Genomic DNA, 12,644 nt, shown 5'->3' with positions numbered 1-12,644 from the left:
ACAATAAATACGTATCCAGATAATTCATCGATTCTTATTCTAGAATAAATAGATCTATGTCATATGTAGCCATGAAGTCATAAATTGGTAATGAACATTGGAGCCATTCAACAGCATAGGACTTTATATCAGGGCCATTCAGTAAGAGGGGAACGCAAATTTATGAGTGAAAAAGAAAGTTTTTATTTTATTTTTTTCCTGTTGCTTTACGACGTTACCATTCCATAAATTCAGATTTCTTCCCTCTTGAAAATCTGCAGCTCATTCAAGGAGGGCACACCAAACGTGGTGTTAAGACTGTGGTAAAGGCACAAAGACTAGCTGGAAACCTTAAATCCATGATGCAATTCAATATTCTAATCATCCTTCCAAACCAGGACAAATGTAGCTCTGAACATATTCTAATTTAACAATAAACAAAGTTCTACCATGTCAGTGAGAGTGAAACCCTACGATAAAGGGCTCAGGTGGAATTCAAGAAAAATGAAGAAAAGTAAACAGTTGATGGGTCTCGGCATTCTTTTACCATCTGTCCCATTAATTGTAGGTTATGTGAAAATAAATATGAGAACATGAGGAAATGAAATGAGAGGTCTAGACCCTTAAGATCAGAAAATAAGGGATATACTTGCAGATTTCTGATCCTTGGATCTTAAGAACTCAGATGTCTCACTCATGGCTCCAATCCTCAGTAGAAACTCTACTTTTTTAATCAATAACTCCCAGCCTTGGTCCATGCTCGGCACAAAAATTATGTAAAAAGTTTTAATAAAGGTCTGAACAACTTTGTGCAATACAATACATGTGTGTCTTGGTGTGTGGATGTGTATATACATACATGTATGGGTACATGTATGTATGTATGTGTGTGCATGTGTATTCATATTCATATGTGTACACATGTATACATAATTAATATTTAATTCATTATTTTATTCACTATTACTTCTTTCTTACTATCATTGGTATTATGTTTGTTTTTATTATTATTATTGATTTAATTAGAAGTCTATTAAGGCCCTCCCCCCCTTTATCATATTAAGACAACTATCATTTCTGTAGAGCCATCCCTTTTCCCCTTTCCCTACAGGATTGGAATAATATGTACCGTCTAAGCCTGGACACCTCAACACACCAACGCCATCATAATAATGGCTGCTTTTGTTTTCATGTATCTATTCTCTTTTTAGTTTGTTTGTTTGATTTTTGTCTGCTTGTTTCTGTTGTTTTCCTGTGACTGTTCCGTATATGTATGTTCACTTCATCACCATTTAAAAAAAAATAAAAAATCAATAACTGACCAGTGAAACAGAAATACGTTTCAAAACCCAGCAATTAGAGTAACTTTAACTTTACGATGACCAGCTAACAGAAACATTTCAAACATTTTTCACTTAAATAGAAAATGTTTAATGGCATTTAAAAGCTGCATCAACATATACGATTTATTCCTATGTACATGACTGAGAAAAATAGCAGAGTCTGTAACTTCACACAATGGCATAGCACGGTACCAGATGTCCCCTTGGTCTTACATTAGAAAACTGAGCCAGACTTTTCAGCCTCAGTCTCATAACAGCCTTGGCTCCTGGACCTGGACTTTCAGGGTTTGGTGTTGCTGCCTGCTTGGCTGGGAGGTGGGTCCATCAAATCCTTGAATCCTAGTTTCTCAAGAGGCTCCTTGGCCATCAGCTGACTGGACACACAAGACAGGTCATTTATCAAGCAGTGATAAAAAAAAAAAAACATTCTGTGTTGGTTCTAGTTTTCAGTTTGAATAAACAGATTTGATCAAAAGAGTGGACTGCAATTCTTGATATCATTTCTTACTTGTCCATGCGACATTCTAGGTACTCTTTAGACTGCAGTCTGCATCTGGAGTTGTCAAAACTGTTGTCTCTCAGGCATTTCATGAACTTCTCCTTGAAGTCTTTGCACTCCCCTAAAACAATGACATGGCATTCTCAATATAAAGGTCCTTCATAAGCTTTAAGCTCTGAAATATGACAGTTTAGGGCTGGGTATTGCTAAGAACCTCACGGTTCAATTCGATTTCGATTCTTTAGGTTGCGATTCAATTTGTAAATGATTCGATATTGATTTAAATGCTTTGATGTTGATTCAGTAAGAAGTAGAAATACACAAATGGCCAATTTTTAATAATTATTTTCATGCCCATGTGAACATATGTGGTAGGTCACCTCATATTTTTGAGCAATAAAACATCTGAAAATAAAATTAGCACTATAATAACTTATTTGTGCATGAGGAGTACAAAAGTAAAAAACATGCTAGTTCTGTATAAACACTAAAAAAGTAAAGTGCATGTAAACTTTAATAATATTTCTTTCCTCTTGGAAATTGTGATAAACCTCACATAACATGGTTATGGTTGTTTGTTGTTTGGTTGAGTGAGGCCTCCATCCATACAACGTGAATCACACGCACAGCGACCCCCACTGGCCAGGAGGTGAATCGATTCAGAGGATTTGCTGAATCGATATTGAATTGAGGGGAGAAATATTGCGATGCATCGATTAATCGATATTTTTACCCACCCCTACGACAGTTTGTAAAAGAGAAAGAGACTGAATATTTTAGACCAGTGTTACTAAACCCTGCTCAACCAAAGAGCCAAATAGTTGAAAAATACCTTTGCAAGAGCCATAATCTAAGAGGTGAACAGTGGCAAAAATGGATTAAAGTGGCAAAAAAAATAAGTTAAAGGGGTCAAAATGGTCAAAAAGCAGCAAAAAGGGTGAAGAGGGGCAAAGAAGGCATAAAATACCAACAACTGGGTCAAGAGTAGCAAAAATCAGAGAAAAAGTGGCATTTAAAGGCAAAAGGCAGCCTAAATAAATGAAAAGTGGCAAGAACAGCAAAAAGCAGGATAAAAGAGTCTAAAACTAGGGGAAAACTGGATAATAGTGGCAAAAAGGGCAAAGTGTGGCAAAAAGAAGTGGCAATAGCGGGATTAAAGCACTAAAAAATAATTTGAAATAGCAAAAAAAAAACAACAGAAAAGGCAAAAAATTACACATAAGGGCAATGGAAATCAACAGAAAAGAAAGGTTGGCAATTAGGCTAAAGCCAACTGTAGCATGGGATTCAAACTGATTAATGTGACTTGCAATGGATAATTTCTGAGGTCAAAAATTCCCTTTTCTAAGGTTTTCTGGTGGAATAATATTTCAAACAGAGCATAAAAGAGCCACATGTTGAGTATCACTGTTTTAGATATGTATTAGTAAATGTATTTGCAGCTCCAGCACCATAAGTGGTTGATATGTACAACTTTAACTTGCTATAAGTGCTGACGTATGCTTTAGAAAAAGAAGCATGAAGTGGGCTCTTTGAAAGACATGATTAGGGCCCTGGCACAGTCCTTAGTGACAGGCACGACATTTTTGGTAGACGCTGAATATACGCTCCCCTCCAACAGTATTGGAACGCTGGGCCCAGTCCCTTTATTTTTGCTGTAGACTGAAAACAGGTGTTTACATCTGGATCTCATACACCACTCAGGAGATAGCTTTGTAACAGAACACCACATTTTTAGGTGAGCTAAAGTATTGGAACAGATTTAAGTGGATTAGACTTAATATTTAGTTGCAAATTCTTTTCTTACAGTAACTGCATCAATCCTGTGACCCACTGACATCACCAAACTTTTGTCTCATATTCATCTTTTCATGTCAAACCCAGATGTTTTAGTCTACAGCAAAAATAAAGGAATTGGCCTCACCGTTACAATACTTTTGGAGGGGAGTGTATACAGTAAATATTTATTCAAATGAGGCCTGGTGCAGTTTTGAAGCCTTTAAAGAAAATGATTAATTAACAGTCAATGTTTTCTTATGAACATCAAACTGAACAGCCATTTAAGACAAGGTCACATATATTTTAGTTGTCAGTGATAGGTCTGAAAACATGCGTATTGGCCAAAACTGGAAGACCAAGTTGGCCAATACCATGCGGGTCAGACCAGGAAAAAAAATAGAAACCAGAGCTGTTAATTGGATTTTCAACTGATGCACTGAAGATTTAGATGGTAGGAAAAGTTTGAGAAAATGATGAAAATCCAACACAGGAGTAAATATGCAATGTTTTCTGTTTGGAAAGACAGCCCTATATTGGTTATGGATAATATACCGGGGCAGATGGACATATCAAGATATTCAAAATAATCAATAATATACAAAATTAGATTACTGCAACAAAATTTTGTTATATTTCAAGACCATAAATCATACATTGAACCCAGAAGATAGATAAAATTAAAAAACAAATAGATTCTAGCTGGGCAAATATTCTGTTTGGATAAAGCACTGCTTTAAATCAGCTGATACTAACAGAGAAAATAAATACTTTAGATCATGGGGTGTAAACCCCTAACCATGAAGGTTTGGATCATTTGGGATGTCGCTTTAATGAGGGGAACCTCAGTAAATGAGCATTTAGTGTGCTGAAACAGACTGACATTGTGGAATCACATTTTCATAGCCAGGCTGTAAATTCTTGGTTTTCTGAGCATTTAATGGCCATAGTAAGGCACTGTGATGTTTGTTAAGTAATGCAGGTTCAATGACTGTGGAGAGCAAATGTAGAGAAGGATGAGCGATCTTACCGAAATGATCGAGAGGGAAGGCGCCTTTGTCCGGAGGCCGAGGTTTGAAGCTCTTCGAGCCAAAATTCATAGCGGTCGACATCTTTTCTTCTAATATCCTGTTTGAAGCTGCCCCACAGTGCCAAACTACAGTCTGTGGTCGCGTAAATATGACGTCATGTTTTCATCAGACAGACATTAGCAGTCGTTTGGATCACATCGATAGCTGTCACATCGACAGCTCATTTGGGATTTTCAACAATCTTGGAAACCACCTGGACATCTAAACCTGTGGGCATGAACCTTCACACGGAAAGTATGGCTTTACTACAGGAAGAGGAGGCTGTGAAGTGACACCTCGATGTAACGAAGAGAGGAAAATATGTCTTTACAATTCAATTCAGTTCAATGAGCTTTATTGACAAAGGAAACTTCTGTTTGCAATGCCAAAGCCACATACAAATGAAAAACAGTTACAGAAAAAAATTACAGTTTGTGTAGCCTATGTATCAACAATTTGTGTTTAACTTTAACAGTTGTGGTTAAAAATATATAGAAATTATATCAACGATTCTTCATATATATATAAATATATATATATATATATATTTATATATATATATATATATATATAGTGCTTAACAAATGTAATAGACCAGCTGTCATATTTGTCTCAGAGACCATCCAGCATCATGAAGTGCTTTAATGTGGACCGTTTCATTTTCAGTCTGCTCTCCACGTTTTACCATTTTGAACAGGAATGAGGAATTTCAAACTGAATTCACCCAAATTTGAGCCGGCTCACTGGGCTTCTCTGAGAAGTCAGAAATGAATCAAGCATAACATTCAACCACTAAAACTCATTTTTCTCTTCAGGAATGCAAGTAAATAACTATAATTTTAATCAATGTTAATTAAGAAATAATAATGTGTTTTACTATTTTTTCAGTTTTTTTGTAAATCAGTAAATTTGAAATTCATGGATAACAATAATAATTCTATTTTAGCATTAAAAATATCATTTGGGTTAAAGAGCTTCTACATATTGGTGTATTAACCATCGCAGAAACATCAAAAATGATTTTGGTAATTACCAATGCTGTTAATTCAGAGCAGCATGGCATAAACCTTACTTTGGTTAGGGTCAGGGTGGTCTAATAAATTTGTTGAACACTGTATGTACACACACACACACACACACATATATACATATATATGTGTATATATATATATATATATATATATATATACGGTGCTTGACAACACCGGCCAACCAGCCAAATGCGGGCATTAACGAATGATAGCATGGGCATTAAGACCCTAAAGTCTCAGGAAATGTGTTTAACAGTGAAACGACACATTTCCTTGTGATGTGTTGTTTAAGTTATGCAGGGAGAGAGGTGCTTTGGGAAAGTGAGCTTATTTTGATCAAGTTGTTGTTTGAAAGTTGGAAGTACTGTGTTAATTTATATATCAACAGACTGTAACTATAGTTCAAGTAAATTTTAGCATGCCATTGTCAATGTATGCACAATAAAAAAAGGTATTTTCTGACAACAAAATTGTGGCCAGTGTAAATGTAGAGTGGCTAGTAACTGGTGAGCCAACATGGTGCCCATGGCAGCCACTTTTCAAAATGGCCACCAATAGACCGTTTTCTCATCAATTTTCTTATCAGGGATGATAATAAAGGATGATGAAGAATCAGAAAAATGAAGAATAATTACTGTGACAGTAGTCATGTGTTACAGACAGTGCTATAGAGTGGATGTAGAAGCACAGCCAGGACACACTGGTGACACCACTGCTGTGAAACTCAGCATGGGGTTCAGTGTCAGCTACATGCATTAGCCTTTAACGTTTCAAGTTTATATAAAACCTAGGGTCAAATGTAAATAGTTCTTTTAATCTTGTAATAAAAACACTGATCTGTAACTTAATTCAAGTTTCACGTTCATATAAAACGTAGTGTAAATTTGAAATGGTTCTCTCACTCTTGAGATCAAAAACATTGATCCGAAGCTCAATTCTGAGGTGTCTCTAATTTTCTCATAAACAAAATATAGTAGCTAGCAACTTTTGCTCAAACTGTATCAATTTCAGGCTTAAAAAACAATAAACTCAAACTCAAGTTCCTTTCCATCTTTTCAATTTCTATCTGTCATATGAAACAACAAACCCCTGTTTAATCCACACCTGTTTCTAAACTAAGTCCCTCCAATTTCTTACCTAACCTCCACCCTCTCCACTGGTATGGTAGACAAATCAAACTAATTAGGTCCTTAATATCACTAAATAGCCACTCCTGATATGAAAATTGATAAGAAAATGGTTATCAAAAATAGCTGCCATGGGTGCCATGTTGAAAATTCTTGATGCCTCCATATCCACTTCTTTTGGGAATGCCGTTGGCTATAACTGTACCAAATTTCATGCTTGTATCACAAAATGAACACTTGTTATTGAATTTCTAGTTAAGTTGCCCCACTTATATATATATATACACTGCCTGGCCAAAAAAAAAAGTTGCCACCTGGATTTAACTAAGCAAATAGGTACCAGCCTCCTATTGGATAATTACTGCATGGGCAATTATCTTTCAGCTGGCAACAAGTTATTTAACCCCAGCTGATGCAATGAGTAACTTCTCATTTCTTAAACAACCATGTCGAAAGACACATCCTGTGGTTGTGGAAAAAATGTTGGTCTGTTTAAGAAGGGTCAAATCACTGGCATGTAAAAAAGGCTTCAGTTTGCTAGGGAGAGTAAAGATTGGACTCTGGAGGAGTGGAAGAAGGTCATGTGGTCTGATGAGTCCAGATTGACCCTGTTCCAGAGTGATGGGCACTCTAGGGTAAGAAGAGAGGCAGGTGAAGTGATGCACCCATCATGCCTAGGGCCTACTGTACAAGCCTGTGGGGGCAGTGCTATGATCTGGGGTTGCTGCAGTTGGTCAGGTCTAGGTTCAGCAACATTATGTGGCCAAAGAATGAGCAGGTTATTCCATCAATGGATTTTTTCTTCCCTAATGGCACGGGCATATTCCAAAATGACAATGCCAGGATTCATCGGGGTCAAACTGTGAAAGAGTGGTTCAGGGAGCATGAGACATCATTTTCACGCATGGATTGGCCACCACAGAGTCCAGACCTTAACCCCATTGAGAATCTTTGGGATGTGCTGGAGAAGGCTTTGCGCAGTGGTCAGACTCTCCCATCATCAATACAAGATCTTGGTGAAAAATTGATGCAACACTGGATGAAAATAAATCTTGTGACATTGCAGAAGCTTATCGAAACAATGCCACAGCAAATGCGTGCTGTAATCAAAGCTAAAGGTGGTCCAATGAAATATTAGAGTGTGTGACATTTTTTTTGATGGCAACTCTTTTTTTTGGCCAGGCAGTGTATTTATATATATATATATATATATATATATACTGTCATTTTATCACACTGAAACTCTCATTTTTTCTAACAATGTACGACATGACAAATTTTATTTAATGTTTTGAGCTTTTCATGAGTGTGTTAACTGCTTAAAATTCCAACCAGTCAAAATACAGGTGGCACAGGTGAAAGTTAAGTTAATCAGATGTTCTCATCCAGTCGCCTACCTTTGCCTGGTGGTAAAGTCCCTCTCTGCATGGGTGACTGCTACAAACAGGGAAACATGGTCAGAGGAGAACGCAGTGTAGAAAACTCCCAAATGATGGCATGCTGCATATGCGCGTCAGCTTAAAAGGGAGCATGCTGCATATGCGCGTCAGCTTAAAAGGGAGAATGCTGCATATGTGCATAAGCTTAAAAGGGAGCATGCTGCATGTGTGTGTCAGCTTAAAAGGGAGCATGCTGCATGTGTGTGTCAGCTTAAAAGGGAGCATGCTGCATGTGTGTGTCAGCTTAAAAGGGAGCATGCTGCATATGTGTCATTTGGCTTACTGTAGTTTTGTTCTTAATGACCTTAACCTGCAATTTCTACATAGGACGTTTGCACTGTGCACCAAGCGCCGCGGATTTTGTTTGACCCAAGGCGAGTGACCTCGCAGACTGGGAGTGTGTCTAGAGCACTGAGGCGCAACTCTTTTTTTTGGCCAGGCAGTGTATTTATATATATATATATATATACTGTCATTTTATCACACTGAAACTCTCATTTTTTCTAACAATGTACGACATGACAAATTTTATTTAATGTTTTGAGCTTTTCATGAGTGTGTTAACTGCTTAAAATTCCAACCAGTCAAAATACAGGTGGCACAGGTGAAAGTTAAGTTAATCAGATGTTCTCATCCAGTCGCCTACCTTTGCCTGGTGGTAAAGTCCCTCTCTGCATGGGTGACTGCTACAAACAGGGAAACATGGTCAGAGGAGAACGCAGTGTAGAAAAACTCCCAAATGATGGCATGCTGCATATGCGCGTCAGCTTAAAAGGGAGCATGCTGCATATGTGCATCAGCTTAAAAGGGGGCATGCTGCATATGTGCATAAGCTTAAAAGGGAGCATGCTGCATATGTGCATAAGCTTAAAAGGGAGCATGCTGCATATGTGCATGAGCTTAAAAGGGAGCATGCTGCATATGTGCATCAGCTTAAAAGGGGGCATGCTGCATATGCGCGTCAGCTTAAAAGGGAGCATGCTGCATGTGTGTGTCAGCTTAAAAGGGAGCATGCTGCATATGTGCATAAGCTTAAAAGGGGGCATGCTGCATATGCGCATCTGCTTAAAAGGGAGCATGCTGCATATGTGCATAAGCTTAAAAGGGAGCATGCTGCATATGTGCATAAGCTTAAAAGGGAGCATGCTGCATATGTGCATAAGCTTAAAAGGGAGCATGCTGCATATGTGCATAAGCTTAAAAGGGAGCATGCTGCATATGCGCATCTGCTTAAAAGGGAGCATGCTGCATATGTGCATCAGCTTAAAAGGGGGCATGCTGCATATGCGCATCTGCTTAAAAGGGAGCATGCTGCATGTGTGAATCAGCTTAAAAGGGAGCATGCTGCATATGAGCATAAGCTTAAAAGGGAGCATGCTGCATATGTGCATCAGCTTAAAAGGGAGCATGCTGCATATGTGCATCAGCTTAAAAGGGAGCATGCTGCATATGTGCATCAGCTTAAAAGGGAGCATGCTGCATGTGTGTGTCAGCTTAAAAGGGAGCATGCTGCATATGTGTCATTTGGCTTACTGTAGTTTTGTTCTTAATGACCTTAACCTGCAATTTCTACATAGGACGTTTGCACTGTGCACCAAGTGCCGCGGGTTTTGTTTGACCCAAGGCGAGTGACCTCGCAGACTGGGAGTGTGTCTAGAGCACTGAGGCGCAACTCTTTTTTTTGGCCAGGCAGTGTATTTATATATATATATATATATATACTGTCATTTTATCACACTGAAACTCTCATTTTTTCTAACAATGTACGACATGACAAATTTTATTTAATGTTTTGAGCTTTTCATGAGTGTGTTAACTGCTTAAAATTCCAACCAGTCAAAATACAGGTGGCACAGGTGAAAGTTAAGTTAATCAGATGTTCTCATCCAGTCGCCTACCTTTGCCTGGTGGTAAAGTCCCTCTCTGCATGGGTGACTGCTACAAACAGGGAAACATGGTCAGAGGAGAACGCAGTGTAGAAAACTCCCAAATGATGGCATGCTGCATATGCGCGTCAGCTTAAAAGGGAGCATGCTGCATATGAGCATAAGCTTAAAAGGGAGCATGCTGCATGTGTGTGTCAGCTTAAAAGGGAGCATGCTGCATATGTGAATCAGCTTAAAAGGGAGCATGCTGCATATGTGCATCAGCTTAAAAGGGGGCATGCTGCATATGCGCGTCAGCTTAAAAGGGAGCATGCTGCATATGTGCATAAGCTTAAAAGGGAGCATGCTGCATATGTGCATAAGCTTAAAAGGGAGCATGCTGCATATGTGCATAAGCTTAAAAGGGAGCATGCTGCATATGTGCATAAGCTTAAAAGGGGGCATGCTGCATATGCGCGTCTGCTTAAAAGGGAGCATGCTGCATATGCGCGTCTGCTTAAAAGGGAGCATGCTGCATATGTGCATAAGCTTAAAAGGGAGCATGCTGCATATGCGCGTCTGCTTAAAAGGGAGCATGCTGCATATGTGCATAAGCTTAAAAGGGAGCATGCTGCATATGCGCATAAGATTAAAAGGGAGCATGCTGCATATGCGCGTCTGCTTAAAAGGGAGCATGCTGCATATGCGCGTCTGCTTAAAAGGGAGCATGCTGCATATGTGCATAAGCTTAAAAGGGAGCATGCTGCATATGCGCGTCTGCTTAAAAGGGAGCATGCTGCATATGTGCATAAGCTTAAAAGGAGTATGCTGCATATGTGCATAAGCTTAAAAGGGAGCATGCTGCATATGTGCATCAGCTTAAAAGGGGGCATGCTGCATATGCGCGTCTGCTTAAAAGGGAGCATGCTGCATGTGTGTGTCAGCTTAAAAGGGGGCATGCTGCATATGAGCATAAGCTTAAAAGGGAGCATGCTGCATATGTGCATAAGCTTAAAAGGAGTATGCTGCATATGTGCATAAGCTTAAAAGGGAGCATGCTGCATATGTGCATCAGCTTAAAAGGAGTATGCTGCATATGTGCATAAGCTTAAAAGGGAGCATGCTGCATATGCGCATAAGCTTAAAAGGGAGCATGCTGCATATGTGCATAAGCTTAAAAGGAGTATGCTGCATATGTGCATAAGCTTAAAAGGGAGCATGCTGCATATGTGCATCAGCTTAAAAGGAGTATGCTGCATATGTGCATAAGCTTAAAAGGGGGCATGCTGCATATGTGTGTCAGCTTAAAAGGGAGCATGCTGCATATGTGCATCAGCTTAAAAGGGGGCATGCTGCATATGTGTGTCAGCTTAAAAGGGAGAATGCTGCATATGTGTCATTTGGCTTACTGTAGTTTTGTTCTTAATGACCTTAACCTGCAATTTCTACATAGGACGTTTGCACTGTGCACCAAGCGCCGTGGGTTTTGTTTGACCCAAGGCGAGTGACCTCGCAGACTGGGAGTGTGTCTAGAGCACTGAGGCGCAGCCCTGATCAGCAAGAAGAGATCACGGGAGAACTGCAGGTTCATGCAGGAATAGTATGTCAACAGCGGACTGTTTTACCTTTGGGGTTGATTTATCATCTTTTCTGATATAAGTCCATGATATTATTGCTTCCTCCATTGGATGAGTGTATTAGGAAGTTAAAAGGTTAATGTTTGCTTAAAGGATCTGTGGTTTTATGTAACATTCTTTGGCTAAATAGCACCAGAAGTTTACGTTTCCTCATCAATGGCGCCATTGTAGCTCTGTGACCCACTGACCTCTTGGTGACCCTTTGCTGTCGACGTAATGTTGATAGAGTGATTATTTACGGGCAGGAGTCTGTGCATTGTGTTTCATTTTGAAAGAACCGGATATTCTACTCTAGTGACTTCCTCTTCTGAAACTTTCTGATCGACGGGTATTGATGCAGTTTGGCAGCGGCCGGCGCTGAAAAAAGCCCTGCAGCGTATCTCCATTGAAGCAGAGCAAAGTGTCGCTCCAGGCACACGCCGCTGCCGGTCTTGAGCACTGGCTGTGGAGATGCTCTGATAGACTAGAGAGGGAGCCATGTGCTCCGCAGTATGATTAGCCGGCGGTTTGCAGCACGTTCGCTGTATGTGGAAATTGGAGGTAATGAGGAAGTGTTAGCTAGCCTAATATTAGCTTCAGCAGAGTCCAACATTAGCGCTATTCAGTGTTTCCTGTATTTGTCAACGTGCCTATAGATAATGTTTTACTGTCTGTTTGAAATAAACCCGTGTGTATTAGGCCTATCTGAAATGAGGACAAACCACAATGTGCGGCAACCCTATTCAATTAAAAATTCAAGTCATTAAGGCATAACAAGATATAATTTGTTACCACGTTTTAATGAACTTTATTCATCTTGGTTCAGGCTGTCTCACAGCAGAAATGATGATAACACCCAGGGCAAAACAGGAGAGCAACTGGCAGAACGGCCTGAGGAA

General features: G+C 39.3%; 1 protein-coding gene across 1 annotated transcript; it reads right to left on the bottom strand.

Annotated features, from left to right (window-relative positions):
- Nucleotides 1-1,418: 1,418 nt before the first annotated feature.
- Nucleotides 1,419-4,773, bottom strand: LOC121528739 (cytochrome c oxidase assembly protein COX19). The gene is made up of 3 exons (XM_041816308.1): nucleotides 4,628-4,773; nucleotides 1,831-1,942; nucleotides 1,419-1,696 (listed from the first exon to the last, which is right to left on the bottom strand). Exons 1-3 carry the CDS (start codon nucleotides 4,707-4,709, stop codon nucleotides 1,603-1,605), a joined length of 288 nt encoding a protein of 95 aa, XP_041672242.1. The 5' UTR covers nucleotides 4,710-4,773; the 3' UTR covers nucleotides 1,419-1,602.
- Nucleotides 4,774-12,644: the final 7,871 nt, after the last annotated feature.

Source organism: Cheilinus undulatus, linkage group 20, assembly GCF_018320785.1.
Source record: "Cheilinus undulatus linkage group 20, ASM1832078v1, whole genome shotgun sequence".
In the NCBI taxonomy this organism is placed as follows: Eukaryota; Metazoa; Chordata; class Actinopteri; order Labriformes; family Labridae; genus Cheilinus; species Cheilinus undulatus.
Note: the sequence above shows the minus strand (reverse complement) of the source record. Positions and strands in the feature narration are given on the sequence as shown.

Coding starts and splice junctions, on each gene's coding strand:
- LOC121528739 (XM_041816308.1), bottom strand. CDS start 4,709: ATGTCGACCGCTATGAATTTTGGCTCGAAGAGCTTCAAACCTCGGCCT. Junction 1,943..4,627: donor CTTCCCTCTCGATCATTTCG/GTAAGATCGCTC, acceptor TCATTGTTTTAG/GGGAGTGCAAAGACTTCAAG. Junction 1,697..1,830: donor CTAGAATGTCGCATGGACAA/GTAAGAAATGAT, acceptor TTGTGTGTCCAG/TCAGCTGATGGCCAAGGAGC.